The sequence below is a fragment of the Oncorhynchus gorbuscha genome, linkage group LG25, assembly GCF_021184085.1.
Source record: "Oncorhynchus gorbuscha isolate QuinsamMale2020 ecotype Even-year linkage group LG25, OgorEven_v1.0, whole genome shotgun sequence".
In the NCBI taxonomy this organism is placed as follows: domain Eukaryota; kingdom Metazoa; phylum Chordata; class Actinopteri; order Salmoniformes; family Salmonidae; genus Oncorhynchus; species Oncorhynchus gorbuscha.
Genome location: NC_060197.1, coordinates 19187407 through 19215394, shown reverse-complemented (window position 1 = coordinate 19215394; position 27988 = coordinate 19187407). Strand labels below are relative to the sequence as shown.

At 42.8% G+C, this 27988-nt stretch overlaps 1 protein-coding gene across 2 annotated transcripts in view; it reads left to right on the top strand.

Moving 5' to 3' along the window:
- The window catches only part of LOC124014460 (ankyrin repeat and BTB/POZ domain-containing protein BTBD11-A-like), a 218007-nt gene that overhangs the window by 159430 nt on the left and 30589 nt on the right, over nt 1-27988 (top strand). For both annotated transcript variants that reach the window (XM_046329500.1, XM_046329501.1), the window contains exons 7-8: nt 5704-5797; nt 10582-10717. In XM_046329500.1, coding sequence (XP_046185456.1) covers nt 5704-5797; nt 10582-10717 — 230 coding nt within the window. The remainder of the gene's footprint in view (nt 1-5703; nt 5798-10581; nt 10718-27988) is intronic.

Sequence of the window (27988 nt, the reverse complement as noted above, 5' to 3'; positions counted from 1 at the left end):
CCATGACCAGCTCTGAAACCAGATTGCATAGCAGAGAAGGTATGGTGAGATTCGAAATGGTCGGTAATCTGTTTGTTGACTTGGCTTTCGAAGACCTTAGAAAGGCATGGTAAGATAGATATAGGTCTGTAGCAGTTTGGGTCAAGAGTGTCCCCCCCTTTGAAGAGGGGGATGACCGCAGCTGCTTTCCAATCTTTGGGAATCTCAGACGACACGAAATAGAGGTTGAACAGGCTAGTAATAGGGGTGGCAACAATTTCGGCAGATAATTTTAGAAAGAAAGGGTCCAGATTGTCTAGCCCGGTGATTTGTTGTGGTCCAGATTTTGCAGCTCTATCAGAACATCAGCTGAACGGATTTGGGAGAAGGAGAAATGGGGAAGGCTTGGGCGAGTCTTTGCTAGGTAAAGCCCCGCCTTATCTCAGCTCACTGGTTACCATAGCAACACCCACCCATAGCACGCGCTCCAGCAGGTATATTGCACTGGTCATCCCCAAAGCCAACACTTCCTTTGGCCGCCTTTCTTTCCAGTTCTCTGCTATCAATGACAGGAACGAATTCCAAAAATCAATGAATCTGGAGTTTTAGATCTCCCTCTCTAGCTTTAAGCATCAGCTGTCAGAGCAGCTTACCGATCACTGTACCTGTACACAGCCATCTGTATAAAGCACACTCAACTACCTCAACTACCTAATTTTTTATGAATTTATTTGCAAAATATGGTGGAAAATAAGTATTTGGCTAGAAGGCCGGTGAAGTCGAACCACCAAACGCCGCTCGAACAAGGAGAGGGACCGGCAAAAGTCGTGACACTACTGACTAAAGAGTCTGAATGCTTATGTAAAATGTGATATCATTTTTTATTTTTTATGAATGTGCAAACATTTCTAAAAATCTGTTTTTGCTTTGTCATTATGGGGTATTGTGTGTAGATTGATAAGGAAAAAGTCAAGTAACAATGTGGAAAAAGTCAAGGGGTCTGAATACTTTCTGAATCCAATGTATATACACAGCAAATTGTCCAGTGTTACCCACATTGTAAAAACATTTTTACGGTAACTTACTGGTTACTGTAAATTCCAAAGACACTTTGCTTTAAAGAAGTGCTTTTTTTTTTACAAAATCTCACTTTTTATGGCTGCAGGGGCAGTATTGAGTAGCTTGGATGAAAAGGTGCCCATTGTAAACGGCCAGCTCCTCAGTCTCAATTGCTAATACATGCATATTATTATTAGTATTGGATAGAAAACACTATGAAGTTTCTAAAACTGTTTGAATTATGTCTGTGAGTATAACAGAACTCATATAGCAGGCAAAAACCTGAGAAATTCCACTTCCTGGTTTTTTTTCTGGGGGTGGCAGATCTTCAAACAAGGTCTCATTGAAATTACAGCGAGATATGGATGAACTTCCTACGCCTTCCACTAGATGTCAACAGTCAATAGAACTTTGTCTGATGACTCTAATGTGAAGGGGGTTCGAATGACAGGAAATATTCACCATTGCCACGAGTTTACCATGAAATCACTATGCGAGCTCACAGGGGAAGCACCTGCGTTCCACCGCTCATTTGAAGTGCTTCTAATTCTCCGGTTGGACCGTTATTCAAGATATATGTAAACAACATTCTAGAGATTGATTCAGTACATCGTTTGACATGTTTCTACTGACTGTTATGTATCTTTTGGTCATTTCGTCACAGTGTAGTGGACGCGCTTTGTGAATTTGGAATTGTTTACCAAACGCGCTAACCAAGTAGCTAATTGGACACAAATAACTGACATTTTCGAAAACAAATCAAGTATTTATTGTGGGCCTGGGATTCCTAGGACTGCATTCTGATTAAGTTCATCAAAGGTAAGGAAACATTTATCATGTATTTTCTGGTTTCTGTTGACTACAACATGGCGGCTAATTTGGCTACTGTTCTGAGCTCCGTCTCAGATTATTGCATGGGATTGCTTTTTCCGTAAACTTTTTAAAAAATCTGACACAGCGGTTGCATTAAAGAGAGTTATATCTATAATTCCATGTGTATAACTTGTATTATCATCTACATTTAGTATTTCTGTTGAAACGATGCGGCTATGCAAAATCAAGTGATGTTTTTGGAACTAGTGAATCTAAATAGCCAATGTAAACTCAGATTTTTTTTATATAAATATGAACTTTGTCAAACAAAACATGCATGTATTGTGTAACATGAAGCCCTATGAGTGTCATCTGATGAAGATAATTCAAGGTTAGTGATTCATTTTATCTTTATTCCTGGTTTTTGTGAATGCTATATTTCGCTGGAAAATGGCTGTGCTTATTGTGGTTTGGTGGAGACCTAACATAATCGTTTGTAGTGCTTTTGCTGAAAAGTCTATTTGAAATCGGACACTTTGGTGGGATTAACAACACGATTACCTTTAAAATGATTTGAGACACATGTATGTTTTAGGAATTGTAATTATGAGATTTCTTTGAATTTGGCGCCCTCTATTTTCACTGGTAGTTGTCATATCGAGCCCGGTATTGGGATTGCAGCCTTAACAAGTTAACCAAAGTTTCTTTGGAATTTACGGTAAATACTGTATGTTTTTAACACTGGACTCCAATAATAAATACACAACACTTTGCAAGCCAGTATAATGTGACTTGCAGACCTGATGTGGTCTGTAAACCATGAATTTCAGGTCACTGTATGAGGGTAAAACTACACCCTCAAAATAACAAAATAAGGCCTCATGAAGAATGTATTGTATTAAATCATTTGAAAGATGCACAATGCAGAAACTGTTCCACCATTTCCACCATTGCTAAATTTTAATATTTTGCCTAATTTCAGTTTGTGACAAAACAAGCAATTTTTGTGAAGAGAATCATTGTACCATCTAAACCGCTGTGAAATATATTTTCCATAATCAAAATATTTAGATTTTCAGTTGTTTGAAGCTGGTGTACAAAAACAAAAGTAAAAGACAAACAACTTAAACTTAAGAACAGGAAGCATAGAAATAGCACACATAGAACAAATATACCGCTTCTTAGACTTGCTTTCATTAAGAATGACAGATCTATAACACACATTTCTAAGTGAATTTGGTCAGGCCCGAAATATCTAAGTAAATCTTTACATTATACCAAGGGTGCTGAATTTCTAAAAAATGTTCTGTACAGTTGTGATGTATTATATACTTAGCATCAAAATCACAAACTGGTTATTTTTTACCTTAATTTAACTAGACAAGTCTTAAGTGCAAATTCTTATTTACAATGACGGCCTACCAAAAAGCAAAAGGCCTTTTTTTAAGAATCACAACAAGAGACAACAATACATAAAGATAGACCTAAGACAACATAGCATGGCAGTAACATATGACAACACAGCATGGTAGCAACACAATATGACAACAACATGGCAGCAGCACAACATGGTATTAACTTTACTGGGCACAGACAACAGCACAAAGGGCAAGAAGGTAGAGACAACAGTACATCACGTGAAGCAGTCGCAACTGTAAGTAGGAGAGTCCATGATTGAGTCTTTGAATGAAGAGATGGAGATAAAACTGTCCAGTTTGAGTGTTTTTTGCAGCTCGTTCCAGTCGCTAGCTGCGAACTGAAAAGAGGAGTGAACTGAAAAGAGGAGCGACCCTGTGATATGTGTGCTTTGGGTACCTTTAACAGAATGTGATTGGCAGAACGGGTGTTGTATGTGGAGGATGAGGGCTGCAGTATTTGTATTTATTACGGATCCCCATTAGCTGCTGCCAAAACAGCAGCTACTCTTCCTGGGATCCAACAAAATGAAGGCAGTTTATACAATTTAAAAACATTACAATACATTCACAGATTTCACAACACACTGTGTGCCCCCAGGCCCCTACTCCATCACTACCACATATCTACAATACTAAATCTCTGTGTGTGTGTGTTGCTTCACAGTCCCCGCTGTTTTTACATCTGTTTTTTACATCAAATTTTACTGCTTGCATCAGTTCCTTGATGTGGAATAGAGTTCCATGTTGTTATGGCTCTATGTAGTACTGTCTGCCTCCCATAGTCTGTTCTGGACATGGGAACTGTGAAGATACCTCTTGTGGCATGTCTTGTGGGATATGCATGGGTGTCCGAGCTGTGTGCCAGTAGTTCAGACAGACAGCTCGGTGCATTCAACATCTCAATACCTCTCATAAATAAAAGTAGTGATGAAGTCAATCTCTCCTCCACTTTCAGCCAGGAGAGATTAACATGCATATTATTAATATTAGCTCTCTGTGTACATCTAAGAGCCAGCCGTGCTGCCCTGTTCTGAGCCAATTGAAATTTTCCTAAGTCCTTTTCCGTGGCACCTGACCACATGACTAAACAGTAGTCAAGGTGCGACAAAACTAGGGCCTGTAGGACATGCCTTATTGATAGTGTTGTTAAGAAGGCAGGGCATTTATTTTATCATCTTTATTATATACAGACTTATCCCCATCTTAGGTACTACTGCATCAACATGTTCTGACCAGTTTACAATCTAGTGTTACTCCAAGCAGTTTAGTCATCTCAACCTGCTCAATTTCTACATTATTTACAACAAGATTTAGTTGAGGTTTAGGGTTTAGTGAGTTTTGTTCCAAATACAATGCTTTTAGATATAGAAATATTTGACAGCTCTTTGGTCTTGGCCATAGTCTAGTTTAGAGTGTGACTGTTTGAGGTTGTGGACAGGTGTCTTTTATACTGATAACAAGTTCAAACAGGTGCCATTAATACAGGTAACGAGTGGAGGACAGGGGAGCCTTTGAAGAATCTCAAACATAAAATATATTTTGAATTGTTTAGCACTTTCTTGGTTACTACATGATTCCAAGTGCTATTTCATACTTTTCATGTCTTCACAATCATTTTACAATTCCTTGCCACCCACTCTGAAACTAACTGCAGCTCATTGTTGAGTGTTGCAGTCATTTCAGTCAGTGTAGAGGCTGAGATAGGGGTGGAGTGAGGGCTAAAAGGGTTTTATAAATTAAGCATCAACCAGTGGGTCTTGCGTCATGTATACAGAGATGACCAGTTTACAGAGGAGTACAGAGTGCAGTTATTTGTCCTATAAAGAGCATTGGTGGCAAATCTGATGGCCGAATGGTAAAGAACATCTAGCTGCTCGAGAGCACCCTTACCTGCCGATCTATATATTACGTCTCCGTAAACTAGCATGGGTAGGATGGTCATCTGAATCAGGGTTATTTTGGCAGCTGGTGTGAAAGAGGAGTGATTACGATAGAGGAAACCAAGTCTTAACCTTAGCCTGCAGCTTCGATTTCTGCTGAGAGAAAGACAGTATACTGCCTAACCATGCTCCCAAGTACTTGTATGACATGACTACCTCAAGCTATAAACCATCAGAGGTTGTAATCACACTTACCAAATCACATGACCTTTGTTCTGGAGGTGTTCTGGCAAAAAGCCAGTTCTTGTTTGTACAACACCAGAGGAAATGTTTACTCAAATCAGGCATCTTGACAACAAACTAAATCTCAACTGAAAAACCACAACTCAAAAGTGATAGCTTGAATAAAATGATGGCTAGAATCGTGGGTATTATAATTCTGATGAATACCAGCGTGAGAGGCATTTGGGCATGTGCCTTGCTGAACTTGTCAGTAACGTGTTTCTTTCATTCACTCCCTTCTCCCGTCTTCCTGGTATCCCTTCCTCTCACAGTTGCTCCTGGATAGTCGAGACAGCATGGAGGGGGCCCTGCCAGATGGAGCAGATAACTACACTGAAACCCCACTTCAACTGGCCTCTGCTGCAGGTACTTGTTGACAAAACAGGAATACCCCATTGACAGTGTGTGTAGATGTATTTTTATTGAACCTTTATTTTGACAGTGACGTCATACTTAAAAAAATGTGTATATATATAATACAATTTTTCTAGAAACCTATTTTTGCTTTGTCATTATGGGGTTATTGTGTGTAGAGGGGAAAAACAATTTAATCAATTTTAGAATTAGGCTGTAACGTAACAAAATTTTGAAAAAGTCAAGGGGACCGAATACTTCTGTGTGTATATACAGTGGGGCAAAAAAGTATTTAGTCAGCCGCCAATTGTGCAAGTTCTCCCACTTAAAAAGATGAGAGAGGCCTGTAATTTTGATCATAGGTACACTTCAACTATGACAGACAAAATGAGAAAAGAAATCCAGAAAATCACATTGTAGGATTTTTAATTAACTTATTTGCAATGACAGAGGCCAAACGTTTTCTGTAAGTCTTCACAAGGTTTTCAGACACTGTTGCTGTTATTTTGGCCCATTCCTCCATGCAGATCTCCTCTAGAGCAGTGATGTTTTCGGGCTGTTGCTGGGCAACATGGATTTTCAACTCCCTCCAAAGATTTTCTATGGGGTTGAGATCTGGAGACTGACTAGGCCACTACAGAACCTTGAAATGCGTTCTTACGAAGCCACTCCTTCGTTGCCCAGGTGGTGTGTTTGGGATCATTGTCATGCTGAAAGACCCAGCCACGTTTAATCTTCAGGAGCTTTTCACTCAAAATCTCACGATACATGGCCCCATTCATTCTTTCCTTTACACGGATCAGTCGTCCTGGTCCCTTTGCAGATAAACAGCCCCAAAGCATGATGTTTCCACCCCCATGCTTCACAGTAGGTATGGTGTTCTTTGGATGCAACTCAGCATTCTTTGTCCTCCAAACACGATGAGTTGAGTTTTTACCAAAAAGTTATAGTTTGGTTTCACCTGACATTCTCCCGATCTTCTTCTGGATCATCCAAATGCTCTCTAGCACCTTCAGATGGGCCTGGACATGTACTGGCTTAAGAAGGGGGACACGTCTGGCACTGCAGGATTTGAGTCACTGGCGGCGTAGTGTGTTACTGATTGTAGGCTTTGTTACTTTGGTCTCAGCTCTCTGCAGGTTATTCACTAGATCCCCCCCCCCGTGTGGTTCTGGGATTTTTGCTCACCGTTCTTGTAATCATTTTGACCCCACGGGGTGAGATCTTGCGTGGAGCCCCAGATCGAGGGAGATTATCAGTGGTCTTGTATGTCTTCCATTTCCTAAAAATTGCTCCCACAGTTGATTTCCTCAAACCAAGCTGCTTACCTATTGCAGATTCAGTCTTCCCAGCCTGGTGCAGGTCTACAATTTTGTTGCTGGTGTCGTTTGACAGCTCTTTGGTCTTGGCCATAGTCTAGTTTGGAGTGTGACTGTTTGAGGTTGTGGACAGGTGTCTTTTATACTGATAACAAGTTCAAACAGGTGCCATTAATACAGGTAACGAGTGGAGGACAGAGGAGCCTTTGAAGAATCTCAAACATAAAATGTATTTTGAATTGTTTAGCACTTTCTTGGTTACTACATGATTCCAAGCGCTATTTCATACTTTTCATGTCTTCACAATCATTTTACAATGTAGAAAATAGTAAAAATAAAGAAAAACCCTTCATACTGTATATACAGTGCATTCAGGAAGTATTCAGACACCTTGACTTGACTCACATTGTTACCTTTACAGCATTTTTCTAAAATGGATGAAAGCGTTTTGTTTCCTCATCAGTCTAGACACTAAACCACGTAATGAGAAAACAAAAACAGGTTTTTAGAAATGTTTGCAAATATATTTAAAATAAAAAACAGAAACATCACTTTTGACTGGCACTGTACGTAAATATATATAGTTGAAGTCGGACATTTACGTACACTTAGGTTGGAGTCATCAAAACTTGTTTTTCAACCATTCAACAAATTTCTTGTTAACAACCTATGGTTTTGGCAAGTCGGTTCGGACATCTACATATGCATGACATGAGTAATATTTCCAACAATTGTTTACAGACAGATTATGTAATTTCACTGTATCACAATTCCAGTGGTTCAGAAGTCTACAATTCACTAAGTCGATTGTGCCTTTAAACAGCTTGGAAAATTCCAGAACATTATATAATAATAATAATAATAATGGCTTTAGAAGCTTCTTATAGGCTAATTGAAATCATTTGAGTCAAATGGAGGTGTACCTGTCAAAGTATTTCAAGGCCTTCAAACTCAGTGCCTCTTTGCTTGACATCATGGGGAAATCAAAAGAAATCAGCCAAGACCTCAGACCTCACAAGTCTGGTTCATCCTCGGGAGCAATTTCCAAACACCTGAAGGTTTGAACCACGTTCATCTGTACAAACAATAATATGCAAGTATAAACACCATGGGACCATGCAGCCGTCATTACCGCTCAGGAAGGAGACGCGTTCTGTCTCCTAGAGATGAACGTACTTTGGTTACGAAAAGTTAAAATCAACCCCAGAGCAACAGTAAAGGACTTTGTGAAGATGCTGGAGAAAACAGGTACAAAAGTATCTATATCCACAGTAAAACGAGTCCTATATCGCCATAACATGAAAAGCCGCTCAGCAAGGAAGAAGCCACGGCTCCAAAACCGCCATAAAAAAGCCAGACTACGGTTTGCAACCATACATGGGGACAAAGATCGTACTTTTTGGAGAAATGTCCTCTGGTCTGATGAAACAAAACTGGAACTCTTTGGCCATAATGACCATCATTTTGTTTGGATGGAAAAGGGGAAGCTTGCAGGCCAAAGACACCATCCCAACCTTGAAGCACAGGGGTGGCAGCATCATTTTGTGGGGATACTTTGCTGCGGGAGGGACTGGTGCACTTCGCAAAATAGATGGCATCATAAGGTAAGAAAAATATGTGGATATATTGAAGCAACATCTCAAGACATCAGTCAGGAAGGTAAAGCTTGTGGGTCTTCCAAATGGACAATGACCCCAAGCATACTTCAAAATGTGTGGCAAAATGGCAACCTTTTGTGACTAGGGGGCAGTATTTTCATTTTTGGAAAAATAACGTTCCCGTAGTAAACGGGATATTTTGTCAGGACAAGATGCTAGAATATGCATATAATTGACAGCTTAGTATAGAAAACATTCTAAAGTCTCAAACTGTAAAAATATTGTCTGTGAGTATAATAGAACTGATATTGCAGGTGAAAGCCTGAGAAAAATCCAATCCGGAAGTGACTCATCTTTTTCTCCGTATTCCCCAAGGTGTCTACAGCATTGTGACATAGTTTTACACATTTATGTTGAAGAATACCCATAAGCGGCTACATGGTCACCTGATGGCTCCCAGATTGATTCTTGGGTAAAATACAGAGGTAGCCATTATTCCAATTGGTCCTAATGAAATACCAATTGTCCCGGTGGATATTATCGAATAGATATTTGAAAAACATCTTGAGGATTGATTATAAACAACGTTTGCCATGTTTCTGTCGATATTATGGAGCTAATTTGGAATATTTTTCGGCGTTTTCGTGACTGCAATTTCCGGGCGATTTCTCAGACAAACGTAAAGAACAAACGGAGCTATTTCGCCTACAAAAATACTATTTTTGGAAAAAGGAACATTGGCTATCTAACTGGGAGTCTCGTGAGTGAAAACATCCAAAACTCATCAAAGGTAAACAATTTAATTTGATTTTTTTCTGATTTCCGTGACCAAGTTACCTGCTGCTAGCTGGACAAAATGCTATGCTAGGCTATCAATAAACTTACACAAATGCTTGTCTAGCTTTGGCTGTAAAGCATATTTTGAAAATATGAGATGACAGGGTGATTAACAAAAGGCTAAGCTGTGTCTCAATATATTTCACTTGTGATTTTCATGAATAGGAATATTTTCTAGGAATATTTATGTCCGTTGCGTTATGCTAATTAGTGTCAGTCGATGATTACGCTCCCGCACTCGGGATGGGGAGTCACTAGAGGTGAACAACAAAGTCAAGGTATCAGAGTGGCCATCACAATGCACTGACCTCAATCGTATAGAACATTTATGGGCAGAACTGAAAAAGCGTGTGCGTAGAAGGAGGCCTACAAACCTGACTCACTTACACCAGCTCTGTCAGGAGGAATGGGCCAAAATTAACCTAACGTATAGGTTAGGTAGTGGGAAGCTTGTGGAAGGCAACCCGACATGTTTGATGCAAGTATTAAACAATTTAAAGGCAATGCTACCAAATACTAATTGAGTGTATTTAATCTTGTGACCCACTGGGAATGTGATGAAAGAAATAAAAGCTGAAATAAATCATTCTCTCTACTATTATTCTGACATTTCACATTCTTAAAATAAAGTGTTGATCCTAACTGGCCTAAGACAGGGAATTTTTAATAGGATTAAACGTCAGGAATTGTAAAAAAAAAAACGTACATTAAATGTATTTGGCTAAGGTGTATGTAAACTACCGACTTCAACTGTATACATGCACGTCACAGACATACATGCAGGCCGGACTCCAACTTTGCTCGTCGTAATATTTCTTAATTCCATTATTTTACTTTTACATGTGTGTGTATTGTTAGATATTACTGCACTGTTAGCTAGGAACACAAGTATTTCACTACACCCACAATAACATCTGCTAAATATTTGTAAGTGACCATTGCAGATGGCTAAAAATATGTTGGTAAGCTCAAACACATAATCATTCTTTGTTTTAACATGAGTTGGTTCATTTGAGTTCATAACGTTGCTTTTTCTCCTCAGGGAACTTTGAGCTGGTCAGTCTATTGTTGGAGAGAGGGGCAGATCCCATGACTGGGACCATGAACAGAAATGGCATCTCATCTGCCCAACTGGGGGACATGAACTCATATAGCCTGGCAGCATCACATGGGCACAGGTAACACACACTCACGCCAGTGGAGTTTCCTCAGAGAAGGAAGGGGAGAATCATCCTACCCAGTGAATTACATTTTTTAAAATATTGAATTATTTTTTTATGCTAGAATTTTTTGATAAAACTAAATATATTAACATCACCAAATAACTGATTGAAACATTTGTTTTTGCAATGAAGGTCTACAGTAACCTCAACAGCATCTAAGGTAGCACCACGGTATCTGGAGGACAGATATTTTCTGTCCTCCTCTGGGTACATTAACTTCATTATAAAATCTAGGAGGCTCATGGTTCTCACTCCCTTCCATAGACTTACTCAGTAATTATGAGTTCCGGAGGACTTCCTCCAACCTATCAGAGCTCTTACAGTATGAACTAACATCTTGTCCATCCCAATCAAAGGATCAGAGAATGAATCTAGTAGTGAACGCATAAGCTACAGCTAGCTAACACTACAGTGCATGAAGTGTTGTCAGTATTTTACTCAAAGAGAGAAAGACAATAATTTATAAACAAATGAAAGAGAAGCAGCGTGTATATTTAGTCATTTGTTTCTTGTTAATGTACGTTTCACTTAGCTAATGCAGCCAATTTGTGACCCAACTTGGGTCCAACTAGGCGTATGTCACAAGTCACGACGTCACAGGAGAGCCGTTTGAACTGAATTTGTTTTAATCAAAATGAATTTTTTGGCAGAAATGTCTTCTCGAACATGTCAACTTTCATGTGCCTTAATAACAAATGTGTATGCTATCTAGGCTACCTGCCACCCTGATGCTACACTACAGGACTGTTTTCCTTGCACAGACTGGAATATGTTCCCAGGATTCATCCAATGGCATCCAACACCATCAATAATTGCATCGATAAAGTTGTCCCCACAGTGATTATATGTACATATCCCAACCAGAAGCCATGGATTACAGGCAACATCCGCATCGAGCTAAAGGCTAGAGCTGCCGCTATCAAGGAGCGGGAGATGAATCCGGACGCTTATAAGAAATCTCGCTATGCCCTCAGACAAACCATGAAACAAGCAAAGTGTCAATACAGGATTAAGATTGAATCCTACTACACCAGCTCCGGCGCTCGTCGGATGTGGCAGGGCTTGAAAACTATTACAGACTACAAAGGGAAACCCAGACGCGAGCTGCCCAGTGACGCGAGCCTTCCAGACAAGCTAAATGCTTTTTATGCTCGCTTAGAGGCAAGCAACACTGAAGCATAGTGGTCCTTCTGTAGCTCAGTTGGTAGAGCATGGCGCTTGTAACGCCAGGGTAGTGGGTTCGATCCCCGGGACCACCCATATGTAGAATGTATGCACACATGACTGTAAGTCGCTTTGGATAAAAGCGTCTGCTAAATGGCATATATTATTATTATTATTATATAAGCATGCACGAGAGCACAAGCTGTTCTGGATTACTGTGTGATAACGCTCCTGTTAGCCAATGTTTATTTATTTTATTTTACCTTTATTTAACTAGGCAAGTCAGTTAAGACCTTTCGGTTACTAATCCAACGCTCTAACCACTAGGCTACCCTGCCGCCCCGCCGGTGTGAACAGAACCTTGAAACTGGTCAACATTCATAAAGCCGTTGGGCCAGACGGATTACCAGGACGTGTACTCAAAGCCTGAGTGGACCAACTGTCAAGTGTCTTCGCTGACATTTTTAACCTCTCCCTGACCGAGTCTGTAATACCTGCATGTTTCAAGTAGACCACCATATTCCTGGTGCCAAGGTAACCTGCCTAAATTATTACCGCCCCGTGGCACTCACGGCGGTAGCCACAAAGTGCTTTGAAAGGCTGGTCATGGCTCACATCAACAGCATCCTCCCGGACACCCTAGACCAACTCCAATTCGCATATCGCCCCAACAGATCCACAGATGATGCAATCTCAATCGCACTCCACACCACCCTTTCTTACCTGAACAAAATGAACACTTATGTGAGAATGCTGTTCAGCAATGCGTTCAACACCATAGTGCCCACGAAGCTCATCACTAAGCTAAGAACTCTGGGACTAAACACCTCCCTCTGCAACTGGATCCTGGACTTCCTGACAGGCCGCCCCCAGATGGTAAGAGTAGGCAAAAATTTGTCTGACACACTGATCCTTAACACTGGGGCACCTCAGGGGTGTGTACTTAGTCCCCTCCTGTATTCCCTGTTCACCCACGACTACGTAGCCAAACACGTCTCCAACACGTTCATTAAGTTTTCTGACGACAGTGGTAGGCCTGATCACAGACAACGATGAGACGACCTAAAGGGAGGAGGTCAGAGAACTGGCAGGGTGGTGCCAGGACAACAACCTCTCCCTCAATGTGAGGAAGACAAAGGAGCTGATCGTGGACTACAGGAAAAGGAGGGCCGAACAGGCCCCCATTTACACCGACTGGGCTGAAGTATAGCGGGTCGAGACTTTGAAGTTCCTTGGTGTCCACATCACCAACGAACTATCATGGTCCAAACATACCAAGACAGTCATGAAGAGGGCACGACAAAACCTTTTTCCCCTCAGGAGACTGAAAAGATTTGGCATGGGCCCCCAGATCCTCAAAACGTTCTACAGCTGCACCATTGAGAGCATCCTGACCGGTTGCATCACCGCCTGGTATGGCAACTGCTCGGCATCTGACCGTAAGATGCTACAGAGTGTAGAGCGAATGGCCCAGTGCATCACTGGGGCCAAGCTTCCTGCCATCCAGGGCCTATATAATAGGCACTGTCAGAGGAAAGCCCATAAAATCACCCAAGATATAGACTGATTTCTCTGCTAACGCATTGAACGGAGCGCCTCAACATCTTCTACCCCCAAGCCATTAGACCTCAACAGCTTCTACCCCCAAGCCATTAGACTGCTGAACAATTCATAAAAATCGCCACCAGACAATTTACATTGACACCCCCCCTTCTTGTACACTGCTGCCACTCACTGTTTGTTTGATACCTTGTCACTTCGCCCCCACCTACATGTACAGATTACCTCAACTAGTCTGTACCCTAGCAGACTGACTCGGTACCGGTGCCCCTGTATATAGCCTCGTTATTGTTATTCTTATTGTGTTAGCCTAGTGGTTAGAGCACTGGGCCAGTAACCAACAGGTTGCTGGATTGAGTCCCTGAGCTGACAAGGTAAAAATCTCTCGCTCTGCCCCTGAACAAGGCAGTTAACCCAATGTTCCGAGGCTGTTATTGTAAATAAGAATTTGTTCTTAAATGACTTGCCTAGTTAAATAAAAGGTAAATTAAATAATACAAACAATCTGTAAATAAGAATAAAATTGTTAAATTATAAGCCTTATTGGTTAAGCCACAGAAAAAGGGACCTTCCCACTAGCCATGATTGGCTGGGAAAATGAGTGGGCTGGACATGCGGATTGGTCTGTAGAAGATATAGAAGGCAGTCATGAATAGTTTTCAGCCATGATTACACTGAGAAAACGTTATTTTGTTTGCAAGTCTATTTGAACTCATTAGTCTGTGTTGGTAGTCCTGTTGAAAGCAGCCTTTTTTAATGTATTGTGTAGTGGAGCTGCATAAGTGTTGCGCTCCACTTTCTGGAGGATTAAGTTTTGAAATCAGTGTAATTAGAGTATGATAGCTAAAGAGATGGAGGAAACACCTGCAACCTTGGTATGGCAATCCTGACAGGGAGACACATCCATCATGAATGATGATGTATACAGGTAGGATAGTCTTGCGTTAGCCAGCTACATTTTCAGATATGACACTTTTCTAATTTTGACAGAAAGTGGTTTCATTTCAAGCTAAAGTGTACTGTTAGCTAGCTAGCTAACATTAGCTGGCTGGCTCCCTAGAGGACATTATTATTAGTTTCCCAGAGCTGTTTGCTTTTCTAGTTAGATCCTAACATTAGTCTTTGTTCATTGTTGTTTAACTAGCTGGCTGGCTCATTAGCTGATGTTACGTGATGTGTGTACAACACCCGTTGAATGTGGCCGGTGGCAATATACATCTGCAAAAAAGCAAAACATGTAATTGTTGCCAGCAGAGCTGGTTAGGCTGTTTTCTGTTAAGCAGAGGTAAACAAATCATCGGTTAGAGCGTCAAGTGTGCGCTCTGAGAGCGAAATGAGATGGGTGGGGCTAAAGTTTAAGAGTGTGTGAACGATACTGAATGGGTGTAGACAAAGAGGAGCTCTTCACTAGATATCAAAAGAGTCAAAGGTTATTTTTTCAAAAGTGAGTTTACAGGTTGATCAAATTTCAAAGCAGAATTTTCTTTCCCATTGTTCCTCAAATGCAGTGAATGATATACCATTTTGTAGCTCTGAGTCTCTATAACGTTAATATGGTGATAACAATGCAGACTGTGTAGAGGTTAGCGGTTATGGTATTGCTTGGAGGGTTTTTTGCACCTGTTCACAGACAGCTGTTGTGTTGTGCACTGAAATCCACAAGCAAAGCGAAAAGGTGAGAGCAGGAGAGTGCGTAGATGCGAGAAGGAATCATACAATGAGCAATGTAGTGATGCTGTGTGTGGCTGCTATGACGGTGAACTGTGTGAATGGGTGATCAGTGGTGTATTCATTCCACTGATTCTTAATCAGAACAAAATGGAGGGAGACCTACCTGAATTTTTCTAATAGAAACTCTCATTTTGCAACTGTTTGGACTAATGATTGCACCCCAGATCAGCTAGATGCAGTAAAGAGAGTGCAAGGTGGTATTGAATATACTACTGTGTCACCTTGACTACTCCATTATGTCTAAGCCATTGGTTTTCAATATTTACTAAGGAATTGTTTTAAGATGGTCATACCATGGATCATTTAGTTGTTTGTTTTAGAATTTTAGGTTATAAAGCAAATCTCTATATTTTTTATAAAATAATGAATAAACGTCAAAACAGTCAAAAAATCTATCATAAACAATATGTGTTTCAAGTGTCTCTCCTATATCTAGTGTCTGCCCTATATCATTTTTTACACCCTTTTAGTCACTGCCGGGGCGGCAGGGTAGCCTAGTGTTTAGAGCGTTGGACTAGTAACTGGAAGGTTGCAAGTTCAAACCCCCGAGCTGACAAGGTACAAATTTGTCGTTCTGCCCCTGAACAGGCAGTTAACCCACTGTTCCTAGGCCGTCATTGAAAATAAGAATTTGTTCTTAACTGACTTGCCTGGTTAAATAAAGGTAAAATAAAATAAAAACTTTGCTTATGGCACTTTTTACACCCTGTTCACTTTTAGCCATTTTTACTTACATTCCAGCATCTCCCCTGAAGCTTGCATAGAGCAAAACAATTGTGCTGAATGTTTGTGTCTTACCTGTCGATGTTGGTAGCTCAAACGGTTCAGCCAGGACAGTTTGTTTTATGAGAAGATGTCTTTGAAATTAGGACGTGGCCTTCTGAAAGTTCAGACAACTTCCCTAAAGTTTGTGGATGTCATAGACAATGTCATGTTTGTGAGAGACTCCTTTGATGATGGGGTCATATGAGTTGCTAGCTCAAACAGTTTGGATATTTTCAAGAATATTTATTTTTCGGATCTTCTCATTTATTAAAAACAACACTTTCACAAGCACTATATTATGGAATATGGGCGGAAGAGGGGATTGATCTGCAGCCACTGCAATGAACGGTAACTCTCTAGCATAAACAAACACTAAGGTATTCCGCATTCAAAATGACACCACGTGTGACACACAAGCGTGTCAATCGACTCTAGGTTCAAGGTTGTAGCAACCTCATGATGGGTATAGGGCAAAGTCTAGTATTATTTAGTAACCTAAACCGATCGATGTTGCATTGAGCTGGGTGAATGGAATATGAATGACATTCATCAAATATGTTGTAATAGAAATAAGGCCATGTTTAAAACATATTCTCGTCCTCCCTAATCTTGAACAGCAGTAACCGCCACACACACACACACACACCTTAAAGCTTTACGTCACATTTATAGATCACAAACAGCAACAGCAATGGGATAATAATCATGACAAAACCTTGTGAGTTTCTTTAGAATTTTGTGGTCACATTGAGATTTGTGGTTGCAAGTATGACTTGCAAATGTGTAATTTAATTTCGCAAGCTTGTGTCATGGTGTGACATTTTTTATAACAGTCACAAACATGTAACTTGACATCAATAAGGTTTGCAAGCATAATTTATTTTCCAAATTATCAATTTAAGTCCATTTACAACTATGAATATACTGCTGGCAATCAAAAACACGCTTTCATATTTTTTTTTATCTGCGCATGGTCTGAATTGTGTCACTGTTGTCATGTAAAGTTATGTACATTTGTAGAAAGAGATTATGACTTTATTCAAATTTCAATTCACACTGTTAGCATTTGATGTTAATCTTCCATAACACAGAACCCAAAGCAAATCAGTGGGAGAAGAATAGGTTTATTCAAAGAGAACAAATCATAGTTGTTAGGCTGGGAAGTAGATGGCCGATGTTCATTCTTCCCTGTCCTCAATGATTCTCCACAGAACAAAGGGATATAACAAGTATCCCATTTCAGGCTCAATGTATAGACCATTCGAACCAATGAGAACTTACCACGTCTAGATTTGAGTCCAGGAATGAAACCCCTATACAGATTCTAAACAGATGTTGACCAATTCCGCCACCTGTGCTGATGTTCCTGCAGGTAACGTGCCTGTCACTATCACATTGTCCATTCTAGAATCTGCCAAGCATGCTTTCCTCACACCCCCCTCCACAATGCTTGAACCATCTGTGTATAAGATAAACTCAGGGTTTTCCAATGGATGACTTTTAGTTAACCCATCAGAAAGCTGATCCAAAACCAACTCACAACATTCATGATCAAGAAATGTGGTATCTGGAGGAAGCATCAGAGTAACTGTATTACATGGTGTTCCACATTTTATGACGATGTTAGGAGCCTCCAGCACAGTTCACCACCAGATCCAACGAGCAGCTGTTACCTGTGCAGCTCGATTCATTGTCAAAAGAGTATGAACAATATGTCGGCAGAATGTGTCTTTTCAACTATACCCATGTCCCATAGATCTTTAATCACTACTTTAGTAGCAGCGATAGCTTCCTTGCTAATGGGATATTGTTTTGTGCAAGGTGGGGCAACACCTGTCAAGCACACTGGTTGTCACGCGGGACTAGGTGTGTGTGCAGGAATCAGACGCAGAGAGAGAGTAACGGAGTAAAGTGCTTTACTATTGCACACCAAACTGATAAGCCCAATACAATACAGGGCGCAGGACACTATACCAGACAACCCAAAACCACAGGGTGTCCAGTATAGAAAATAAATACACCACGACCTAATATGTACACACGTAACAAAGACAATCCCGCACAAAACAAGGGCGGGTCAAACTACTACATATAGGGAAGCTAATTAAACCAAAAAACACAGGTGAAACTAATAAGGCAAAACCAACAGACAAACGAAAAAGGGATCGGTAGCGGCCGAGCACTGCCCGAACAGGCAGGGGAGCCAACTTCGGAGGAAGTCGTGACACTAGTTCCATATCCAAAGATCCAGTCATTTTTATTCGTAGTCCAAATAGGATGGTTCTGAACTGTAGACCGCTTCAGTTGTTTAATTTGCCATGTCACATTTCCTTCAGAGATTAGTCAAGTTGCATAATTAACATCAAGGCCTAAAATAGGTTGTTCAAATGAGCCTATCCACACCCCTGCATCAATCTTCATTGGACCAATAGAAATTGATAATGTTTTGGTCTGTTTCGTATCTGCTGATCAACTGATGTGTGATTGCCCCATTTTCGTAGAATTGAGTGCATCTTCATCTTCCATGTCGGGTACCCCACTGTGTCTATGTCATGTTTGTCATTTATTATCATGTCTTGTCCCTGTGCTCCCCATTCTATTCGTTTCCCTCTGCTGGTCTTATTAGGTTCTTTCCCTCTTTCTATCCCTCTCTCTCCCCCTCCCTCTCTCACTCTCTCGCTCTCTCTTCTCTCTATCGTTCCGTTCCTGCTCCCAGCTGTTCCTATTCCCCTAATCATCATTTAGTCTTCCCACACCTGTTCCCGATCCTTTCCCCTGATTAGAGTCCCTATTTCTTCCTTTGTGTTCCGTTCCTGTCCCGTCGGTTCCTTGTTTAGAATTCACCGTGCTGTGATTGTGTATCGCCCTGTCCTGTCGTGTTTTTGCCTTCATCAGATGCTGCGTGTGAGCAGGTGTCTCCGTCAGCTACGGCCGGCGCCTACCCGAAGCGACCTGCAGTCTGTGGCCGCTTCTCCTGTTATTCCCCTCTACAGACTAGAGGATTTCTGTTATTCCCTGTTTGGACATTTCCTGTTAAGGATTCAGGATTTGTCGTTTTCTGTTTGGACTTGAATAAACTCTGTTTCTGTTAAGTCGCTTTTGGGTCCTCTTTCACCTGCATGACAGAAGGAACCGACCAAGGAATGGACCCAGCGACTTCAGACGCTCGTTACACTGCCGTCAAGATCCAAGGAGCCATGCTCGGCAGACACGAGCAGGAATTGTCTGCTGCTCGCCATGCCGTGGAGAACCTGGCCGCTCAGGTTTCCGACCTCTCTGGACAGTTCCAGAGTCTACGTCTCGTGCCACCTGTTACTTCCTGGCCTGCCGAGCCTCCAGAACCTAGGGTTAATAACCCACCTTGCTACTCCGGGCAGCCCACTGAGTGCCGCTCCTTTCTCACGCAGTGTGAGATTGTGTTCTCTCTCCAACCCAACACATACTCTAGAGAGAGAGCTCGGGTTGCTTACGTCATTTCACTCCTTACTGGCCGGGCTCGAGAATGGGGCACAGCTATCTGGGAGGCAAGGGCTGATTGCTCTAACAAGTTCCAGAACTTTAAAGAGGAGATGATTCGGGTTTTTGACCGTTCAGTTTTTGGTAGGGAGGCTTCTAGGGCCCTGGCTTCCTTATGCCAAGGTGAACGGTCCATAACGGATTATTCTATTGAGTTTCGCACTCTTGCTGCCTCTAGTGAGTGGAACGAGCCGGCGCTGCTCGCTCGTTTTCTGGAGGGACTCCACGCAGTGGTTAAGGATGAGATTCTCTCCCGGGAGGTTCCTTCAGATGTGGACTCTTTGATTGCTCTCGCCATCCGCATAGAACGACGGGTAGATCTTCGTCACCGGGCTCGTGGAAGAGAGCTCGCATCAACGGTGTTTCCCTGCTCCGCATCGCAACCATCTCCCTCCTCTGGCTTTGAGACTGAGCCCATGCAGCTGGGAGGGATTCGCATCTCGACTAAGGAGAGGGAACGGAGGATCACCAACCGCCTGTGCCTCTATTGCGGAGTTGCTGGACATTTTGTTAATTCATGTCCAGTAAGAGGCCAGAGCCCATCAGTAAGCGGAGGGCTACTGGTGAGCGCTACTACTCAGGTCTCTTCATCTAGATCTTGTACTACTATGTCGGTCCATCTACGCTGGACCGGTTCGGGTGCTACATGCAGTGCCTTGATTGACTCTGGGGCTGAGGGTTGTTTCATGGACTAAGCATGGGTTCGGAAACATAACATTCCTTTCAGACCGTTAGACAAGCCTACGCCCATGTTTGCCTTAGATGGTAGTCATCTTCCCAGTATCAAATTTGAGACACTACCTTTAACTCTCACAGTATCTGGTAACCACAGTGAGACTATTTCTTTTTTGATTTTCCGTTCACCGTTTACACCTGTTGTTTTGGGTCATCCCTGGCTAGTATGTCATAATCCTTCTATTAATTGGTCTAGTAATTCTATCCTATCCTGGAACGTTTCTTGTCATGTGAAGTGTTTAATGTCTGCCATCCCTCCCGTTTCTTCTGTCCCTACTTCTCAGGAGGAACCTGGCGATTTGACAGGAGTGCCGGAGGAATATCATGATCTGCGCACGGTCTTCAGTCGGTCCCGAGCCAACTCCCTTCCTCCTCACCGGTCGTATGATTGTAGTATTGATCTCCTTCCGGGGACCACTCCTCCTCGAGGTAGACTATACTCTCTGTCGGCTCCCGAACGTAAGGCTCTCGAGGATTATTTGTCTGTGTCTCTTGACGCCGGTACCATAGTGCCTTCTTCTTCTCCGGCCGGGGCGGGGTTCTTTTTTGTTAAGAAGAAGGACGGTACTCTGCGCCCCTGCGTGGATTATCGAGGGCTGAATGACATAACGGTTAAGAATCGTTATCCGCTTCCCCTTATGTCATCAGCCTTCGAGATTCTGCAGGGAGCCAGGTGCTTTACTAAGTTGGACCTTCGTAATGCTTACCATCTCGTGCGCATCAGAGAGGGGGGACGAGTGGAAAACGGCGTTTAACACTCCGTTAGGGCATTTTGAGTACCGGGTTCTGCCGTTCGGTCTCGCCAATGCGCCAGCTGTTTTTCAGGCATTAGTTAATGATGTTCTGAGAGACATGCTGAACATCTTTGTTTTTGTCTATCTTGACGATATCCTGATTTTTTCTCCGTCACTCGAGATTCATGTTCAGCACGTTCGACGTGTTCTACAGCGCCTTTTAGAGAATTGTCTCTACGTAAAGGCTGAGAAGTGCTCTTTTCATGTCTCCTCCGTTACTTTTCTCGGTTCCGTTATTTCCGCTGAAGGCATTCAGATGGATTCCGCTAAGGTCCAAGCTGTCAGTGATTGGCCCGTTCCAAGGTCACGTGTCGAGTTGCAGCGCTTTTTAGGTTTCGCTAATTTCTATCGGCGTTTCATTCGTAATTTCGGTCAAGTTGCTGCCCCTCTCACAGCTCTTACTTCTGTCAAGACGTGTTTTAAGTGGTCCGGTTCCGCCCAGGGAGCTTTTGATCTTCTAAAAGAACGTTTTACGTCCGCTCCTATCCTCGTTACTCCTGACGTCACTAGACAATTCATTGTCGAGGTTGACGCTTCAGAGGTAGGCGTGGGAGCCATTCTATCCCAGCGCTTCCAGTCTGACGATAAGGTTCATCCTTGCGCTTATTTTTCTCATCGCCTGTCGCCATCTGAGCGCAACTATGATGTGGGTAACCGTGAACTGCTCGCCATCCGCTTAGCCCTAGGCGAATGGCGACAGTGGTTGGAGGGGGCGACCGTTCCTTTTGTCGTTTGGACAGACCATAAGAACCTTGAGTACATCCGTTCTGCCAAACGACTTAATGCCCGTCAAGCTCGTTGGGCGTTGTTTTTCGCTCGTTTCGAGTTTGTGATTTCTTACCGTCCGGGTAGCAAGAACACCAAGCCTGATGCCTTATCCCGTCTGTTTAGTTCTTCTGTGGCTTCTACTGATCCCGAGGGGATTCTTCCTTATGGGCGTGTTGTCGGGTTAACAGTCTGGGGAATTGAAAGACAGGTTAAGCAAGCACTCACGCACACTGCGTCGCCGCGCGCTTGTCCTAGTAACCTCCTTTTCGTTCCTGTTTCCACTCGTCTGGCTGTTCTTCAGTGGGCTCACTCTGCCAAGTTAGCTGGTCATCCCGGTGTTCGAGGCACTCTTGCGTCTATTCGCCAGCGCTTTTGGTGGCCGACTCAGGAGCGTGACACGCGCCGTTTCGTGGCTGCTTGTTCGGACTGCGCGCAGACTAAGTCGGGTAACTCTCCTCCTGCCGGTCGTCTCAGACCGCTCCCCATTCCTTCTCGACCATGGTCTCACATCGCCTTAGACTTCATTACCGGTCTGCCTTTGTCTGCGGGGAAGACTGTGAGAGCCGCCAATAAACGCAGGATTAAGAGTCCAAGGTATTGTTGCGGCCAGAGAGTGTGGCTTTCCACTCGCAACCTTCCTCTTACGACAGCTTCTCGTAAGTTGACTCCGCGGTTCATTGGTCCGTTCCGTGTCTCCCAGGTCGTCAATCCTGTCGCTGTGCGACTGCTTCTTCCGCGACATCTTCGTCGCGTCCATCCTGTCTTCCATGTCTCCTGTGTTAAGCCCTTTCTTCGCACCCCGTTCGTCTTCCCTCCCCCTCCCGTCCTTGTCGAGAGCGCACCTATTTACAAGGTACATAAGATCATGGACATGCGTTCTCGGGGACGGGGTCACCAATACTTAGTGGATTGGGAGGGTTACGGTCCTGAGGAGAGGAGTTGGGTTCCATCTCGGGACGTGCTGGACCGTTCACTCATCGATGATTTCCTCCGTTGCCGCCAGGATTCCTCCTCGAGTGCGCCAGGAGGCGCTCGGTGAGTGGGGGGGTACTGTCATGTTTGTCATTTATTATCATGTCTTGTCCCTGTGCTCCCCATTCTATTCGTTTCCCTCTGCTGGTCTTATTAGGTTCTTTCCCTCTTTCTATCCCTCTCTCTCCCCTCCCTCTCTCACTCTCTCGCTCTCTCTTCTCTCTATCGTTCCGTTCCTGCTCCCAGCTGTTCCTATTCCCCTAATCATCATTTAGTCTTCCCACACCTGTTCCCGATCCTTTCCCCTGATTAGAGTCCCTATTTCTTCCTTTGTGTTCCGTTCCTGTCCCGTCGGTTCCTTGTTTAGAATTCACCGTGCTGTGATTGTGTATCGCCCTGTCCTGTCGTGTTTTTGCCTTCATCAGATGCTGCGTGTGAGCAGGTGTCTCCGTCAGCTACGGCCGGCGCCTACCCGAAGCGACCTGCAGTCTGTGGCCGCTTCTCCTGTTATTCCCCTCTACAGACTAGAGGATTTCTGTTATTCCCTGTTTGGACATTTCCTGTTAAGGATTCAGGATTTGTCGTTTTCTGTTTGGACTTGAATAAACTCTGTTTCTGTTAAGTCGCTTTTGGGTCCTCTTTCACCTGCATGACAGTCTAACCTTGTTAAAAAAATTAACACATTATGATACAAGCTTGCAAAATGTTATTACACATTTGCCAATCGTAATTCTAAATATAAACTCACAGGGTTCTGTCATCATTATTATCCCATACATCAAATGCAGATCCAATGTGAACCCGTTGTCCTACCTTTCACAAAATAATATGTCATCAAACCACTAACCACTCACAAATCACAAGCAGGAACATAACTACATAACGTAATTTTGTGTAATGAAAAAAATATATACGGTTTCACAATAAAGAAAATCTAATACGGGTCATCATCTAAGCATTGCTCCCAGCATTAATCAAAGCTCAGAATGCTTATATTCTTGATCTGACTGAATTCTAGCAGCATATTCACCACTGCCTCAAATGGCAAAGTCCGCTCTCTCGCGGCACAGGCGAGACGTGAGACGTGAAACAAACAATCCCAGCTCGGAGACGGCTCAAGTAGGCAAGTAGTTACTCTTCTGACAGTGTGTTTGCGAAAAACATTGCAACAACTGGTAAATAGTCGCTTATGGATAGGATGTCAGTCAGTTGTTGAAAGGCTCTGGCTAGTATTAGCCAGCTAGAAGGATGATATAAGAAGCTAACATTAAACGGAGCCTACCTTAGGAGGAGCAAAAAAAGAGGCTACTAAGTTCTCATAATAACTTTGCTTTACAGAGGGTAGGCTTCTGAGACAGACAGTGATGTGGCACTCAGTGGTGAGGCTGAGGCAACCTACAATGTGTGCAGGAGGAAGCAGAGGAGAGGAGAGGAGAAGCAGAGGAGAGAGGTTAGTTCAGTGGTTCCAAAACTTGTGGTCGGGGCCTGTCATGCCAAATATTGTCCCCCAGGCCAAAGTGTCCCCCCCTCTGCATCACAATGGGATTCGATAAACTCTTAGCGTCTGTTGCTACATTAACAGTGTGATGACCTAATGATTCAAACTTTGCAGATCATTATAGCCTGAATTACTTTTTTTTCATCATCGCTATGCAAACAAGGCTGATTTTCCACAACAAAAAAGTTGTGTTTAGCTAAAATGAAAACATTACTTCGATCTACCTTGTTAACCAGGGATGCAAACTGGTGAGGGCCCCCCCCAAAAAAATAGCACTGAAACATGCAAAAAATCCCTGCTTGGGGGAAATGCAGGTTTTAACTAATTACACAGCAAAGAATATGATAATATATGATAATAATAAATAATAATATGATCTAATGTACATGACAAGTCTCTGTGTAAAATAAAAAGTGGTTAATGTGAAACTAACTCACAGCTAAAAAATAGACAAAGAATGCAGTCCAATGTTATTTGTTGCCTAGACTTTACTGCAAATGACACTCAGGTCTTGAGAAAAAACAATACAACAATATTGCAGTTAGTCATGAAAGCCTTTATAATAGAACGCTTGTGACCACACACATCTAAATATTCCACCTGGGAAAAACATCTTAAAGTAGAAATAGAATAAAACAAACAGCAATTCTATTTTTTGCTCGATTCAAGTATAGTGGCCACTATAGTAGACATTGATCAAGTGCAAAAGGCTACATGTGTGCAAAAATAACGTTCACCGAGTAAAAAACATAATAATCCTCACACACATACCAGTGTTACTGTCAAGTTCAACACAACAAAGACAATATCTTTGGGCTACAATACATATTGTTACATTGTATACTTTCTGCCTGTGGACATCTGTTCTACAATGTACCAACAGAGCATGATACCCTTTGTTGGAGATACTTGATCTCTTTTCTGGCAGAGAGCACACCTGGCATACCCCCTTTTTATCCATTGTATTGAAAAGGTGAGAAAGGGGGGAAAGTGCGTGGTGTTCCTTTCACCATAGTGGCATCCAGCTTAAGCCAGGCCCAGCTCCAGCTACACTTGATCCCTGAATCCACTTGTTCTAACAAGCAACGCCTTATTTACACCTAATTCTCTCATTCTGAAAACTAACCACATACTGTAGAGGGAAAACATTAGTTCACAGATAGTAGTTAGTTAGTTAACGTTTCACACAGATTGCCAGGAGCCATCCCTGGTTAACATTACAACATGAAATCCATGTCTCGGAAATGGTAAAGTAATTGTGTAATCTGCTTGACACAAAGTTATTTACCTTACAGATCACAAAGTTAACTCATTTCCACTCCATTCATATGTAAATCCATTTGATTCATACATTGGCTTGTCTGGCTGTTATGTTTTTATTTTAACCAGCCCTTTCCTTATCTACACTGAAATAATATAACTTCAGTAGTCCTCTAATATGATTTCGTCTTTTCTATCTCGTATAGCTCATTAGTATACGCTTGTGGTGTACTCATGAGTACATAAATGCTCTGCAACAAAGCTTTGTTAGGATCCAACAAGCTTTCTATGCCCTTAACCTTGTTCTGAACACCTCCAAAACAAAGGTCATGTGGTTTGGTAAGAAGAATGCCCCTCTCCCCACAGGTATGATTGCTACCTCTGAGGGTTAAGAGCTTGGAAGTATGGTTAGATGGTACACTGTCCTTCTCTCAGCATAAATCAAAGCTGCAGGCTAAAGTTAAATCTAGCCTTGGTTTCCTCTATCGTAGTCACTCCTCTTTCACCCCAGCTGCCAAACTAACACTAATTCAGATGACCATCCTACCCATGATAGATTACGGAGATGCAATTTATAGATCGGCAGGTAAGGGGGTTCTAAATGTTCTTTACCATTCGGTCATCAGATTTGTCACCAATGCTCCTTATAGGACACCACTGCTCTCTGTACTCCTCTGTAAACTGGTCATCTCTGTTTACCCGTCGCAAGACCCACTGGTTGATGCTTATTTATAAAACCCTGTTAGGCCTCACTCCGCCCTATCTGAGATATCTACTGCAGCCCTCATCCTCCACATACAACACCCGTTCTGCCAGTCACATTCTGTTAAAGGTCCCCAAAGCACACACATCCCTGGGTCGCTCCTCTTTTCAGTTTGCTGCAGCTAGCGACTGGAACGAGCTGCAACAAACACTCAAACTGGACAGTTTTATCTCAATCTCCTCATTCAAAGACTCAATTATGGACACTTTACTGACAGTTGTGGCTGCTTTACGTGTGTATTGTTGTCTCTACCTTCTTGCCCTTTGTGCTGTTGTCTGTGCCCAAAAATGTTTGTACCCTGTTTTGTGCTGCTGCCATGTTTTGTTGCTACCATGTTGTTGTAATGTTGTGTTGCTACCATGCTATGTTGTTGTCTAAGTTCTCTCTTCATGTAGAGTTGTGTTGTCTCTCCTTTTGTGATGTGTATTTTGTCCCATATTTTTATAACATTTTTTATTTATTTTTATCCCAGACCTCGTCCCCGCAGGAAGCCTTTTGCCTTTTGGTAGGCTGACTTGCTGGTTAACTAAAGGTTAAATAAAAAGGAAATAAAAAACTACATTCGCTACCAGTCATTTTTTATTTAATACCTACTCATTCAAGGGTTTTTCTTTATTTTGACTATTTTCTACATTGTTGAATAATAGTGAAGACGTCAACCCATGAAATAACACATATGGAATCATGTAGTAACCAAAAAAGTGTTAAACAAATCAAAGTATATTGTATATTTCATCAAATAGTCACCCTGTCGCGACTTCCTCTGAAGTCGGTTCCTCTCCTTGTTCGGGCGGTGCTCGGCGGTCGACGTCGCTGGTCTTCTAGCCATTGCAGATCCACTTTTCATTTTCCATTGGTTTTGTCTTTGTTTCCCACACACCTGGTTTTCATTTCCCAATTACTGGTCATGTATTTAACCCTCTGTTTCCCCCATGTCTTTGTGTGTGATTGTTTATTGTTAAGGTCGGTATGTTTCCGGCTGTTTTTCCAGGTGCTGTTTCACCCGTGTTTTGTGGCAACCGTTATTGTTCGCACATTGGTATTGTTACTTGTGCTGTTTTCTCAAGTAAAGTGCGTCGTTCACTCATATCTGCTTTCCTGCGCCTGACGTCATGCACCAGCTACACCCACCGCCGGAAAAAAATCACAAACAGGAGGAGCGCGTCCAGCAGCAAGCGGCGATGCGCCATCATCTCGGCGCCTCCATGGATCTCGTCCTACAGACTATGGATCGCTGGGAGAGAAAGGGAGGTCCTCCAGCTCCTCCGCCAGCGCAACCAAGGTCTCCACTACTTGCCCCTCTTTCCCGCAGTCCCAGTGGGATTCGTCTGGCACTCCCTAGGGATTATGAGAGGGCGGCTGCACAATGTCAGGGTTTCCTATCACAACTGGAGCTCTACCTAGCAACCGTTCACCCGGCGCCTTCGGACTGAGAGAGGGTGTCCGCCCTCATCTCATGCCTCTCAGGGAGAGCCCTGGAGTGGGCCAACATCGTGTGGGGAGAAAGAGATGCGGAGCTAGACCACTTCCAAGATTTGAACATCTCGTACATCTGAGGCAGGGGACAAGGAGCGCCCAGGAGTTCGCTCTGGACTGCCTGGCCGCTGGCGTGGGATGGAACGACAGGGCCATGATCGACCACGATCATTGCAGTTTGCGCAAGGATGTCCGTTGGGAGTTTGCCTGCAGGGACACCACCC